Source organism: Aotus nancymaae, unplaced genomic scaffold (genome assembly GCF_030222135.1).
Source record: "Aotus nancymaae isolate 86718 unplaced genomic scaffold, 86718_ANA_hifiasm-v0.15.2.pri h1tg000125l, whole genome shotgun sequence".
Taxonomy (NCBI): Eukaryota; Metazoa; Chordata; class Mammalia; order Primates; family Aotidae; genus Aotus; species Aotus nancymaae.
Window position 1 is genome coordinate 239,523 of NW_026988540.1, and position 14,703 is coordinate 254,225.

A 14,703-nucleotide genomic window follows, 5' to 3' on the forward strand; every position below is an offset into this window, starting at 1 on the left:
CCATGCCCAGCTAATTTTTTGTATTTTTAGTAGAGATGGGGTTTCACCATGTTGACCAGGATGGTCTCGATCTCTTGACCTTGTGATCCACCCGCCTCGGCCTCCCAAAGTGCTGGGATTACAGGCGTGAGCCACCGCGCCCGGCTACATTCATTTTTTATATAAAAAGAAAACAAAATTTTTAGAAACATTACAGATAAATCTTATAGGGAGACCTAAGATAAATTTCTCGTCTTCTTAACGAAGGCACCACAGTGCAACAAACAGTGTCCTCCTATAAGGGCATTCTCACATTCCTTAGTTTAGGGAGTTAATAAGGCAGCTCTCATGGGGTCAGTAATGTAGGCCATTGCTTTAACCCAAGAGGAAAATTTCAAGTATCGATAGACATGTTCTCCAAAGAGGGATGCTTGCAAAATGGTTCAGTGGAGTATGGAAAGAAAAATATTCAAGTGTATATTCATTTGTCTCAACTTTTTAAAATTTTTATTTTTGTATGTTTTGTGAGTACAGTAGTGACATACATATAAATAAATACCTATTTTGGCAATCTGTGCTAAAAAAACATTTTGTCAGTAGGATTACATGGTCTAGAGAAAGGGAGGCGTGAGATGTTCAGAAAGTTTATTATACATATTATTTCTCATAATTGAGCTTTTGGTAGTGTTTACATATATAAATAATAGAATATGATATTTTCTAAAGTAAGGCAAGAGTTGGGAATTACACAAAGTAAAGCTTTTGTCCATAGGGGAGAGAGAGAAATGGATCCAGGAGAGGGTTTGTGTGTGTGTAGTAAAATACACATGACATAAAGTTTACAGCTTTGATCATTTTCAAGTATACATTTCTGTAGCATTAAATATATTCACAGTGTTTCATAACCATCACCACTATCTAGTTCTAGGAATGTTTTATTAAGCCAGTGGAAACCCTGTACCCATTAAGAAGTGACTCCCTGATCCCTCTTGTCACCAGACTCTGGCAACCAGTAAGCCATTTTCTGACTCTGTGGATTTTCCTACTCTGGTTGTTTCATATAAATAAAATCATATACTATATGACCTTGGTGTCAGGCCTCTCTCTCTTAGATATAATGTTTTCAATATTCATCCATGACATAACATGTATAACAGTACTTCATTGCTTTTTATAGCCGAATAATATTCCATTGCATGTATATACTACATTTTATTTATCCATTCATTCATTGATTTGGGTTGTTTCCACTTTTTGGCTATTGTGACTAGAACTGATTTAGGATATTTGTATACAAGTTTTTGTCTAAACACCTGTCTGCAGTTGTTTTGAGTATATCTAGGAATGGAAATACTGGGTCATATGGTAATTCTGTGATTAGCTTATTGAGGAACTGCCAGACTGTTCCATAGTATCTACACCATTTTGCATTCCCATCAGTAGTGAATAAGGGTTCCTCCGACCCTCCTTTTTTCACAGTGACTGCTTTAATTTATATTTGCACCAGCAGTTCACAAGGGTTTCAATTTTACTGCATCCTTGCCAACACTTATTTTCTACTTTTTAATATATATACTAGCCATCCTGTTGAGTGTGAGTTGGTATCTCATTGTGGTTTTGATTTGCATTTCCCTAATGATTATTCATGTTGCACATGTTTTTATGTGCTTATTTAACCATTTGTATATCTTCTTTCGAAAAATGTCTTTTCAAGTCTTTGGCCATTTTAAATCTGGCTGTTTGGTTTTTTTGTTTTTCAGTTATAGGGATTTTCCATATATTCTGGATATTGATTCCTTATTAGATACATGATCTGCAAATATTCTCTTGTATTTTGTAGGTTGCCTCTTTGGCAGTCACTCTGCTGTGTCTTCTGATACACAGAAGGTTTACATTTTGATGTCGTCCAATTTATCTATTTTTTTGTTTCTTGTGCTTTTGGTGTCATCTAAGAAATATTTGCCAAATCCAGTGTTACGAAAGTTTTCTTCGAAGAGTTTTGTAATTTTAGCTTTTACATTTAGGTCTTTGATCCATTTTGAGTTAATTTTTGTGTATGGTGTAAGATAAGGGTACATCTTTATTCTTTTGCATGTGGATATCCTGTTTTCTTAACACCATTTGTTGAAAAGACTTTGATTTTCCCCGTTGAATGTTCTTGGCACTCTTGCCAAAAATCATTTAGCCATGTATGTTAGGGTTTTTATCTGGGCCCTCTATTCTATTACATTAGTCTATATGTCTCTCTTTATGCCAATACTATACTGTTTTGATTTACTATCTTTATAATGAGTTTTGAAAGCAGGTGATGTGAAACCTGCAACTTAGTTCTTTTTTCCAAATTATTTCAGCTGTTCGGGGTCCCTTGAGATTTCATGAATTTTAGTAAATATTCTTTTTAATACTATCGTATGTGAAGTTGCTCTCTTAATTTCATTTTTGGATTCATTGCTAATGTATAGGTACATGTATAATAATTTTTACATAGTGATCTTGTATCTTGCAGCATTGCTGAATTTATTAACTGTTTTCTTGTGATTTTTTAAGGATCTTTAGGATTTCATGTTGAGGAAGTTTCCTTCTTTTTCTATTTTGATGAGTGTTTCTATCATGAAAGCATTTTGGTGTTTGCCAAATACTTCAGCATCTATTGAGATTACTATTTTTTTCTTTTCTTTTTTTTTTGAGATGGAGTTTCACTCTTGTTACCCAGACTGGAGTGCAGTGGTACGATCACAGCTCTCTGCAAACTCTGCCTCCTGGGTTCAACTGATTCTCCTGCTTCAGCCTCCTGAGTAGCTGGGATTACAGGCGCCCACCACCATACCTGGCTATTTTTTGGATTTTTAATAGAGACGAGGTTTCACTATGTTGGCCAGGCTGGTCTTGAACTCCTGACCTGAGGTGATCCACCCTGCTCAGCCTCCAAAAGTGCTGGGATTACAGGCGTGAGCCACTGTACCAAACCTATTTTTTTTATTTTATTCTATTAATATGGTGTATATGTATTGATAATCATATTTTGAACCAACTGTACATTTCTGAGATAAATCCCACTTGGTCACATATAAAATTCTATTCATACGCTGCTGGATTCAGTTTCTTCGAATGTGAAGAGGACTTTTGTATCTATATTCACAAGGAATACTGATTTATAGTTTTTATGTGATGTTTTTACTGCCTTTAGTAGCAGGATACTACTGGCATTGTAGAAAGAGAAAGTTTTCCCTCCACTTGCTTTTTGATAAGAAGTTTGAGAAGGATTAATGTTAATGCTTGATGTTAATTCTTTAAATGTTTGGTAGAAATTACCAGTGAAGCCATCTGGTCATGTATTTTTCTTTGGGGAAATTTTTTTTTCATTACTCATTCAATGTCTTCTTATAAGTCTATTTAGATTTTGTTTCTTCTTGGGTCAGTTTCTGTAATTTGTGTTTTTTCTGCTTGCTTTGGGTTTAGTTTGCTGTTCTTTTCTCATTTCTTATGATTTAAAATTAGGTTATTCATTTGGGATTATTCTTTAACATAGGCATTTGCAGGTATAAATGTCTCTGTGAGCCCTGCTTTTGTAGATAAGCTCTGCCTTCATTTCATGCCATAAGTTTTGATATGTTTTTTCTTATTTTTCATTTTTTTTTTTTTTAATTATACTTTAAGTTCTGGGGTCCATGTGCAAAACATGCAGGTTTGTTACATAGGTATACACGTGCCATGATGGTTTGCTGCGTCCATCACCCTGTCATCTACATTAGATATTTCTCCTAATGCTATCCCCCAACCCCCTGCTATCCCTCCCCTAGCCCCCCACCTCCCAACAAGCCCCAGTGTGTGATGTTCCCCTCCTGGTGTCCATGTGTTCTCATTGTTCAACACCCACTTAAGAGTGAGAACATGCGGTGTGTGGTTTTCTGTTCTTGTGTCAGTTTGCTGAGAATTGATGGTTTCCATCTTTATCCATGTCCCTGCAGAGGACATGAACTCATCCTTTTTTCTGGCTGCATGGTATTCCATGGTATATATGTGCCACATTTTCTTTATCCAGTCTGTCATTGATGGGAATTTGGGTTGGTTCCAAGTCTTTGCTATTGTGAACAGCACTGCAATAAACATACGTGTCCATGTGCCTTTATAATAGAATGATTTATATTCCTTTGGGTATATGCCCAGTAATCAGATTGCTGGGTCAAATGGTATTTCTAGTTCTAGATCCTTGAGGAATTGCCACACTGTGTTCCACAATGGTTGAACAGTCTCGCTCTGTCACCCAGGCTGGAGTGCAGTGGCACGATCTTGGCTCACTGCAGCCTCTACCTCCCAGGTTCAAGTGATTCTACTGCCTAAACCTCCTGAGTAGCTGGAATTACAGGCACACACCACCACACCCAGCTAATTTTTCTATTTTAGTAGAGACGGGGTTTCAACATGTTGGGCAGGCTGGATCAACTCTTGATCTCAGGTGATCCGCCCACTTCAGCCTCCCAAAGTCCCCTTTATAATTAAGAGAAAGTTTTGCTGGAGATAGATTTCTTGTCTTACACTTTTTATCTTTCATCATTTCAAATATGTCATTCCACTATTGGCCACCATGGTTTTCTGGTGAGAAATTAGCAATTAATCTTACCGAGGATCCCTTCTGTGCTTGCCCTTACACTTAAACTGCTTTCAAGATTCTCTGTTTTGGCTTTGACATTTTGATTATAATGTGTCTCAGTGTTGTTCTTTGAGTTTATCCTATTAAGAGTTCATTGAGCTACTTAGATGTTTAGATTCATGTTTTCCCCTTAATTTGGAGGAGCTTTCAACCATTATTTCTCCAAATATTCCTTCTGCCCCTTTCTTTCTTTTTTGGGATTCTTAATATGCATATGTTGTTAAGTTTGATGGTGTCCTACAAGTCTCTTAAGCTCTGTTCATTTTTCTTCATTCTGTTTTCTTTTTCTTTTTTTAGAGATAGGGTCTCTCACTGTCTCCCAGACTGGAGTACAGATCTTTCTTCCTGAGCTTCCTCAGTAGCTCGATTGCAAGGCATACACCACCACACTCAGCTCATTCTGTTTTCTTTCTGTCCCTCAGAGTACATAATTTCATTTCACCTGTCTTCAAGTTCACTGATCTTTCATCTGTGTGATCAAATCTGGTATTGAACTGCTCTAGTGAATTTTTCATTTCAGCACTTGCTGTTTTCAGCTTCATGTTTTCTATTTGATTCCTTTTTGTCTTCATCGATATTCTCTTTGCTGAGACACTGTTCTCCTCATTTCCTTTAGTTCTTTATCCATGGTTTTCTTTAGCCCTTTGAGCACATTTAAAACAATTGATTTAAAGCTTTTGCCTAGTAAATCTGTCTGTTCTTTCTAAGGCACAACTTCTGTTTATTTCTCTCCTGTAACCCATGAATGTGCCATACTTTTCTTGTTTCTTTTCATGCCTTATAATGTTTTGTTAAAATTTTGACATTTTGAAAATTATGATGTGATAACTGGATATCACATTTTCCTCCCCCTCTCCAGAGTTTGTAGTTACTGCTTGTTGTAAGTTAAAGTTGTTGGTTTGTTTAGTGACTTTTCTAAATTATGTTTGTAATGACTATTTTCTTTGTTAGTGTCTGATATTTCTGTTCCTTTAGCTCGATAGCTAGCTACTTGTTTGACAGAAATTTTCTTAAATGCCTGAGGTCAAAAAAGAAAGAAAAAAGAAAATTCCCCAAGTCTTTGCAGATTGTCTATGTTTGGACACTCCTTCAGTGCTTAGTCAGGCCGTTTACAACAAACTCTGCCTTAGCCTTGCTTCCTACTTATACTGAGCTTAAAAATCAACTAGTGGTGAAAGCTTTTGGTCTTCTCAGGTCTTTTCTGAACATGCATCTTGCTCTTTGCATGCACTTACTAGTTTCCCTGGTGTACATGGGAAATTTTCCAAGCCCTTGTGCCCCAGAGAATCTCAGTTTTTCTTTCCTGCTTTCAGTATGTCTATTATTTCCCTCAAGTGTTAATTTTTGCTGCAGGCAGTAGTGCCTTGTTCATTTGGTTTTCAATATTTTCAAGGAACATTCTTCCTCTATAAAGCCACTTTTTCATTCTAAGGGAGTTATGTTAGGTGAAACTAAGGCAGATCCCTTGTGTCACTCTATAGTGATAGACGTGTCAAGACAAACACAATTCCTTGGGGACAAGGTGCTGCTTCGTGCTCTGTTTGGGAGCAGGTACCTACATCAGGACCAAGGGCTGTCGTCTTTAAGACCACCATGCTGGGGAAGGGGATAGCAAAAGGCTAAGGTAAATGGTACAAAGTTCGTCTACCTTGTGCTGATGGCCTTTCTCCTGGTTTAGCAAACACTTGGTTACTATAAACCTTTAACTATCTTCCAAAGTTCTGATAAGGTTTCCTTATTTTTTTTGTTGTTGTTGTTTCTAGAGAAAGCACTAGCTCCACCATTTCTGTTTGTCATTTCCAGGTAGAGTTGTGTGTCCCTCCCTACAAAATCTATATCTCTGCCACATCTAGACCACAATACACAACTCTCATCAGATTCTTCCATCCTTGTCCTGTTGGACTTTGTGGAGAAATAGCCTTCTGGAAGGTGCAGACTTCCCTGATTTTTATAGCCCTTTTAATGGCTTCATACTGTCACCAGTGAACACTTTGCCTCAAACACAATCAAGTCTCTAACTGTCTTACTGTGTCCAGTTATATATCTTCCAGGTAATTTAGTGCTTATGTCTCATATCTACCTGCAAGCACCAGTCTCTCCTTAGATTTGGGGGCAGTGTTGCCCTCTGATCTCAACTTTCTTCTGGCTTTAAGAAAAGTTAAAAACTTGTAGTTTCTCCCTTTTTTTAAACTGTTATTGTTATAAGGGTGGGAGCAATACTTTATCCAATTCTTTAGATCCCCAAGTGGAAACAAGGGGTGTGTGTGTGTGTGTGTGTGTGTGTGTATCTATACAGTAGATGTTTACCTCTAGTATTTTTATTGGTAATGCTTTCCGGATGTTCTATTATTGTAGCTTTAGATTTTCTATTTGATTTAAGTGAAGTTAAGGAGATAATTGTTTCTTAATTTTCATAAGGTTGGATTTGTGGTCACTATTAAGTCATAATTTTAACATACTGTGACTAGAGACTGTAATGTGTTATTGTGTAATATGTAATGTTTTGTTTTAAGGCTATGTAGAGGTTTTCTTTATGGCTTAATATATGAATAAGTATTCCTTGGGTGTTTGAAAGGAGGTAGAATTTCCAAATAGAGTATAACATTTCAGTTACTGTCAGATGCCACATAACATTTCAGTTAATTAATACATAGATGACAGTGGTCCCATGAGATTATAGTACTGTATTTTTACTGCAGTTTTTCTGTTTAGATACACAAATATCTACCATTGTGTTACAGTTGCCTACAGTATTTAGTACAGTGATATGCTGTACAGGTTTGTAGCCTAAGAATAAAGTATGCCACATAGCCTAGGTATGTAGTAGGCTGTACAATCTAGGTTTGAGTGAGTATGCTCTATCATGTTTGTATAACAGTGAAACTGCCTAATGACAGATTTCTCAGAATATGACTGTACATCTATAAAATCATCCTTATTAATATTCTCTGCCAATCATTTCTAGTTTTTATCAGAAAACTAGTAAAACAATTTTCTATACCATGGGAAGATAGGGCTTTTTTTGTTTGTTTTTTTTTTGATAGAGTCTCGCTCTGTCGCCCAGGCTGGAGTGTAGTGGTGCCATCTCGGCTCACTGCAGCCTCTGCCTCCTGGGTTCAAGTGATTCTCCTGCCTTAGCCTCCTGAGTAGCTGGGACTACAGGTGCCCACCACCACGCCTGGCTAGTTTTTGTATTTTTAGTAGAGGCAAGGTTTTGCCATGTTGGCCAGGATGGTCTCGATCTCCTGACCTTGTGATCTGCCCACCTCGGCCTCCCAAAGTGCTGGGATTACAGGCGTGAGCCTCAGCGGCTGGCTTTTTTTTCTTTTTAATGAGCTGATACTTGCCTTGAACATCTAGAGTATCTGTAATTTCCATGGGTAGAGAGTTTTTTATATACTTTACAATGCTTTCAACCAGAATACATTCATTTCTTCATCCATCCAAACATAATTATAAAATGGAAAAAAGCACAGAGTGACATACTTTATTAAGCTTTTCTCAGATTTGTATATATAAGTGAGAAAATATATGGAAAATTTTTATAACAATATTTAAAAACTTGATTTAAATATGTGGTAAAACTTTATTGTCAAAACACAGCATCTACAGTTGTTCCAAATACCCATGGAATATTTATAAAATTAATTGTACATTAGACGAAATGTTGATGAATTCTCAAACCAGAAGTTTTATAAGCCCATATTCTGTAACTGCATTACACTAAAATTGAACTTAACAACTATAACTTTTTTTTAATTGTACTTTAAACTTTAAGTTCTGGGGTACATGTGCACATGCAGGTTTATTACATAGATATACTAATGCCATGATGGTTGGCTGCATCCATCACCCCATTATCTACATTAGATATTTCTCCTAATGCTATCCTTCCCCTAGCCCCCGACCCCCCGACAGCCCCTGGTGCATTACCCTCCCTGTGTCCATGTGTTCTCGTTGTTCAACTCCCACTTATGAGTGAGAACATGCAGTGTTTGGTTTTCTGTTCTTGTTTCAGTTTGCTGAGAATGATAGTTCTCAGCTTCATCCAGCTCCCTGCAAAGGATATGAACTCATCCTTTTTTATAGCTGCATAGTATTCAATGGTGTATATATGCCACATTTTCTTTATTCAGTCTAACATTGATGGGCATTTGGGTTGTTTCCAAGTCTTTGCTACTGTGAACAGTGCTGCAATAAACATACATGTGCATGTGTCTTTATAATAGAACAATCTATAATCCTTTGGGTATATACCCAGAAATTGGATTGCTGGGTCAAATAGTATTTCTAGTTCTAGATTCTTGAAAAATCGCCATGCTCTCTTCCACAATGGTTGAACTAATTTACACTCCCACCAAAAGTTTTAAAACATTCCTATTTCTACCCATCCTCTCCAGCATCTGTTGTCTCCTGACTTTTTAATGATCGCCATTCTAACTGGCATGAGATGGTATCTCAATGTGGTTTTGATTTGCGTTTCTCTAATGACCAGTAATGAGCTTTTTCTCATATGTTTGTTGGCTGCATAAATGTCTCCTTTAGAGAAGTGTCTGTTCATGTCCTTTGCCCACTTTTTGATGGGGTTGTTTTTTTCCTGTAAATTTGTTTTAAGTTCTTTGTAGTTTCTGAATATTAGCCCTTTGTAAGATGGGTAAACTGTAAAAATTTTCTTCCATTCTGTAGATTACCTATTCACTCTGATGATAGTTTCTTTTGCTGTGCAGAAGCTCTTTAGTTTAATCAGATCCCATTTGTCTTTTTTGGCTTTTGTTGCCATTGTTTTGGTGTTATAGTCATGAAGTCTTTGCCCATGCCTATGTCCAGAATGGTATTGCCTAGGTTTTCTTCTAGAGTTTTTATGGTTTTAGGTCTTACATTTAAATTTTTAATCCATCTTGAGTTAATTTTTGTATAAGGTATAAGGAAGGGATCCAGTTTCAGCTTTTTGCATATGGCTAGCCAGTTTTCCCAACACCATTTATTAAATAGGGAATCCTTTCCCCATTGCTTATTTTTGTCAGGTTTGTCAAAGATCAGATGGTTTTGGTGTGTGGCGTTATTTCTGAAGCCTCTGTTCTGTTTGGTACCAGCACCATGCTGTTTTGGTTACTGTGGCCTTGGAATATAGTTTGAAGTCAGGTACCATGATGCCTTCAGCTTTGTTCTTTTTCCTTAGGATTGTCTTGGCTATGCAGGCTCTCTTTTGGTTCCATATGAAATTGAAGGTGTTTTTTTTTTTCCAATTTTGTGAAGAAAGTTAATGGTAGCTTAATGGGTATAGCATTGAATCTATAGATTACTTTGGGCAGTATGGCCATTTTCACCATATTGATTCTTCCTATCCATGAGCATGGACAGTTTTTCCATTTGTTTGTGTCCTCTCTTATTTTGTTGAGCAGTGGTTTGTAGTTCTCCTTGAAGAGGTCCTTCACATCCCTTGTAAGTTGTATTCCTAGGTGTTTAATTCTCTTCATAGCAATTATGAATGGGAGTTCACTCATGATTTGGCTGTTTGGTATTTGGTATAGGAATGCTTGTGATTTTTGAACGTTGATTTTGTATCTGAGACTTTGCTGAAGTTGCTTATCAGCTTAAGGAGATTTGGGGCTGAGACGATGGGATTTTCTAAATATGCAATCGTGTCATCTGCAAATAGAGACAATTAGACTTCCTCTTTACCTATTTGAATACCTTTATTTCTTTCTCTTGCCTGATTGCCCTGGCCAGAACTTCCATATGTTGAATAGGAGTGGTGAGGGAGGGGATCCTCGTCTTGTGCCGGTTTTCAAAGGGAATGCTTCCAGTTTTTGGCCATTCAGTATGATACTGGCTGTGGGTTCGTCATAAATAGCTCTTATTATTTTGAGATATGTTCCATCGATACCTGGTTTATTGAGAGTTTTTAGCATAAAGCATTGTTGAATTTTGTCAAAAGTCTTCTCTGCATCTGTTGAGATAATCATGTGATTTTTGTCATTGGTTCTGTTTATGTGATGGATTACATTTATTGATTTGCGTATGTTACCAGCCTTTTATCACAGGGATGAAGCCGACTTGATCGTGATGGATAAGCTTCTTGATGTGCTATTAGATTCGGTTTGCCAGTATTTTATTGAAGATTTTTGCATCTATGTTCATCAGGGATATTAGCCTGGAATTTTCTTTTTTAGTTGTGTCTCTGCCAGGTTTTGGTATCAGGATGATATTGGCCTCATAAAATGAGTTAGGGAGGATTCCCTCTTATTCTGTTGTTTGGAATAGTTTCAGAAGGTATGGTACCAGCTCCTCTTTGTACCTCTGGTAGAATTCAGCTGTGAAACTGTCTGGTCTTGGACTTTTTTTGGTTGGTAGGCTATAAATTGCTCCTTCAATTTCAAACCTTGTTATTTATCTATTCAGGGATTCGACTTCTTTTGGTTTAGTCTTGGGAGGGTGTAAGTGTCCAGGTATTTATCCTTCTCATCTAGATTTTCTGTTTTATTTGCATAGAGGTGTTTATAGTAGTCTCTGATGGTAGTTTGTATTTCTGTGGGATTGGTGGTGATATCACCTTTATCATTTTTTATTGCATCTATTTGATTCTTCTCTCTTTTCTTCTTTATTACTCTGGCTAGCAGTCTATCTATTTTGTTGATCTTTTCAAAAAACCAGCTCCTGGATTCGTTGATTTTTTTTTTTTTTTTTTTTTTTTTTGGAAGGGTTTGTTGTGTCTCTATCTCCTTATCTCCTTCAGTTCTGCTCTGGTCTTAGTTGTTTCTTGTCTTTTGCTGGCTTTTGAATTTGTTTGTTCTTGCTTCTCTAGTTCTTTTAATTCTGATGTTATGGTGTCCATTTTAGATCTTTCCTGCTTTCTCTTTTGGGCATTTAGTGCTATAAATATCCCTCTACACACTGCTTTAAATATGTCCCAGAGATTCTGGTACGTCATGTCTTCATTCTCATTGGTTTCAAAGAACATCTTTATTTCTGCCTTCATTTCATTTTTTATCCAGTAGTCATTCAGGAGCAGGTTGTTCGATTTCCATGTAGTTGTGTGGTTTTGAGTGAGTTTCTTAATCCTGAGTTCTAATTTGATTGCACTGTGTGGTCTGAGAGACTGTTATGATTTTCATTCTTGTGCATTTGCTGAGGAGTGTTTTACTTGCAATTATATGGTCAATTTTAGAATAGGTGTGATGTGGTGCTGAGAAGAATGTATATTCTGTTGATTTGGGGTGAAGAGTTCTGTAGATATCTATTAGGTCCTCTTGGTCGGGAGCTGAGTTCCAGTCCTGGATATCCTTGTTAATTTTTTGTTTCATTGATCTGTCTAATACTGACAGTGGGGTGTTAAAGTCTCCCACTATTATTGTGTGGGAGTCTAAGTCTCTTTGTAGGTTTCTAAGAACTTGCTTTATGAATCTGGGTGCTCCTGTGTTAGGTGCATATATATTTAGGATAGTTAGCTCTTCTTGTTGCATTGATCCCTTTACCATTATGTAATGTCTTTCTTTGTCTCTTTTGATCTTTAATGGTTTAAAATCTGTTTTATCAAAAACTAGGATTGCAACCCCCTGCTTTTTTTTTTTCCTTTCTATTTGCTTGGTAAATATTCCTCCATCCCTTTGTTTTGAACCTGTGTATGTCTTTGCATGTGAATTGGGTCTCCTGATACAGCACACCAATGAGTCTTGACTCTTTATCAGATTTGCCTGTCTGTGTCTTTTAATTGGGGCATTTAGCCCATTTACATTTAAGGTTAATATTTTTATATGTGAATTTGGTCCTGCCATTATGATGCTAGCTGGTTATTTTGCCCATTAGTTGATGCAGTTTCTTCCTAGCATTGATGGTCTTTACAATTTGGTATGTTTTTGCAGTGGCTGGTACTGGTTGTTCCTTTCCATGTTTAGTGCTTCCTTCAGGAGCTCTTGTTAGGCAGGCCTCATGGTGACAAAATCTCTCAGCATTTGCTTGTCCATAAAGGGTTTAATTTCTCCTTTGCTTATGAAGCTTAGTTTGGCTGGATATGAAATTCTGGATTGAAAGTTCTTTAAGGATGTTGAATATTGGCACCCACTCTCTTCTGGCTTGTGGGGTTTCTGCTGAGAGATCTGCTGTTAGTCTGACGGGCTTCCCTTTGTGGGTAACCCAGCCTTTCTCTCTTGCTGTCCTTAGCACTTTTTCCTTCATTTCAACCTTGGTGAATCTGATGATTATGTGTCTTGGGTTGCTCTTGTTGAAGAGTATCTTTGTAGTGTTCTCTTTGTTTCCTGAATATGAATGTTGGCCTAGCAGGCCTGCTAGGTTGGGGAAGTTCTCCTGGATAATATCCTAAAGAGTGTTTTCCAACTTGGTTTCATTCTCCCCTTCACTTTCAGGTACAGCGATCAAACGTAGATTTGGTCTTTTCACATAATCCCCTATTTCTTGGAGGCTTTGTTCATTCCTTTTCATTGTTTTTTCTCTAATCTTGTCTTCTCACTTTATTTCATTTAGTTGATCTTCAGTCTCTGATATCCTTTCTTTCTTTTGATCTATTTGGCTCTTTAAACTGTGCATGCTTCACGAAGTTCTCCTGCTGTGTTTTTCAACTCCATCAGGTTGTTTATATTCTTCTCTAAACTGGTTATTCTAGATATCGTTTCTCCTACCTTTTTCAAGGTTCTTAGCTTCCTGGCATTGGGTTAGAACATGCTCCTTTAGCTCAGAGCAGTTTGTTATTACCCACCCTCTGAAGCCTGCCTCTGTCCTTTCATCAAACTCATTCTCCATCCAGTTTTGTTCCATTGCTGGTGAGGAGCTGTGATCCCTTAAAGGAAAATGGATGTTTTGTCAGCCTTTTTGTGCTGGTTTCTTCCCATCCTTGTGGATTTATCTTCCTTTCATCTTTGAGGTCGGTGACCTTTGGATGGAATTTCTGAGTGGACGTCCTTTTTATTGATGTTGAAACTATTTCTTTCTGTTTGTTTTCCTGCTAACAGCACCCTCTGCTGCAGTTCTGCTGGAGGTCCACTCCAGACCCTGCTTGCCTGGGAATCACCAGTGGAGACTGCAGAACAGCAAAGGTTGCTGCCTGTTCCTTCCTTTGGTAGCTTCGTCCCAGAGGGGTACCCGCCAGATGCCAGCAGCGCTCCTGTATGAGGTGTCTGTCAGCCCCTACCGAGAGGTGTGTCCCAGGCAGGATACACGGGGGTCAGGGAGCCACTTGAAGGTGCAGTCTGTTCTTATCAGAGCTCAAACACTGTGTTGGGAAATCTGCTGCTCTCTTCAGAGCTGCCAGGCAGGAGTGTTTAGGTCTGCTGAAGCTGTACCCACTACCACCCCTTTTCCCAGGTGTTCTGTCCCAGGAAGGTCAGGACTTTATTAGTAAGTCCCTGATGGGCTGCTGCCTTTTTTCAGAGATGCACTACCCAGCAAGGACATCTAGCGAGGCAGTGCCTGCAGCTGCTGAGCTGTGTTAGGCTCTGCTCAGTTCAGATTTCCCGGCAGCTTTCCTTACACTATGGGGTTGAAACTGTCTGCTCAAGACTTAGCAATGGTGGAGCCCCTCCCCCCACCAAATGAACGACCCAGGTTAAGCTCAGACTTAACTGCTGTGCTGGCTGCAAGAATTTCAAGCCAGTGGATCTTAGCTTGCTGGTTCCGTGGGGGTGGGACCTGCCAAGCCAGACCACTTGGCTCCCTGGCTTCAGCCCTTTTTCCTGGAGAGTGAACAGTTCTGTCTCACTGGCGTTCCAGGTGCCACTAGGATATGAAAAAAAAAACTGCTGCGGCAAGCTTGGTTTCTGCCCAAACGACTGCACGGTTTTATGCTAGAAACCCAGGGCCCTGGTGGTTGTGCAGGTACTGGAGGGAATCTCCTTGTCTGCGGGTTGTGAAGACCCTGGGAAAAGCACAGTATCTGGGTGGGAGTGCAGGAAACAGTCCCTAATGGCTTCCTTTGGCCACGAGAGGGAGTTCCCTGGCCCCTTGCACTTCCTGGGTAAGGTGACGCCCCACCCTGCTTCAGCTCGCCCTCCTTGGGCTGCACCCACTGTCCAACCAGTCCCAATGAGAAGAACCAGGTTCCTCGGTTGGAAATGTGGAAA

General features: G+C 38.5%; 1 protein-coding gene across 30 annotated transcripts in view; it reads left to right on the forward strand.

Moving 5' to 3' along the window:
- LOC105708774 (centrosome-associated protein ALMS1-like) overlaps positions 1-14,703 on the forward strand; it is a 261,189-nt gene that overhangs the window by 197,119 nt on the left and 49,367 nt on the right. The window contains exon 26 of one of the 30 annotated variants that reach the window (XM_064371262.1): positions 13,597-13,745. The exons of the other annotated variants lie outside the window; for them this stretch is intronic. Coding sequence (XP_064227332.1) covers positions 13,597-13,707 — 111 coding nt within the window. The 3' untranslated portion in view covers positions 13,708-13,745. Of the gene's footprint in view, positions 1-13,596; positions 13,746-14,703 lie in introns of those variants that run through there. 30 annotated transcript variants of the gene reach the window in all.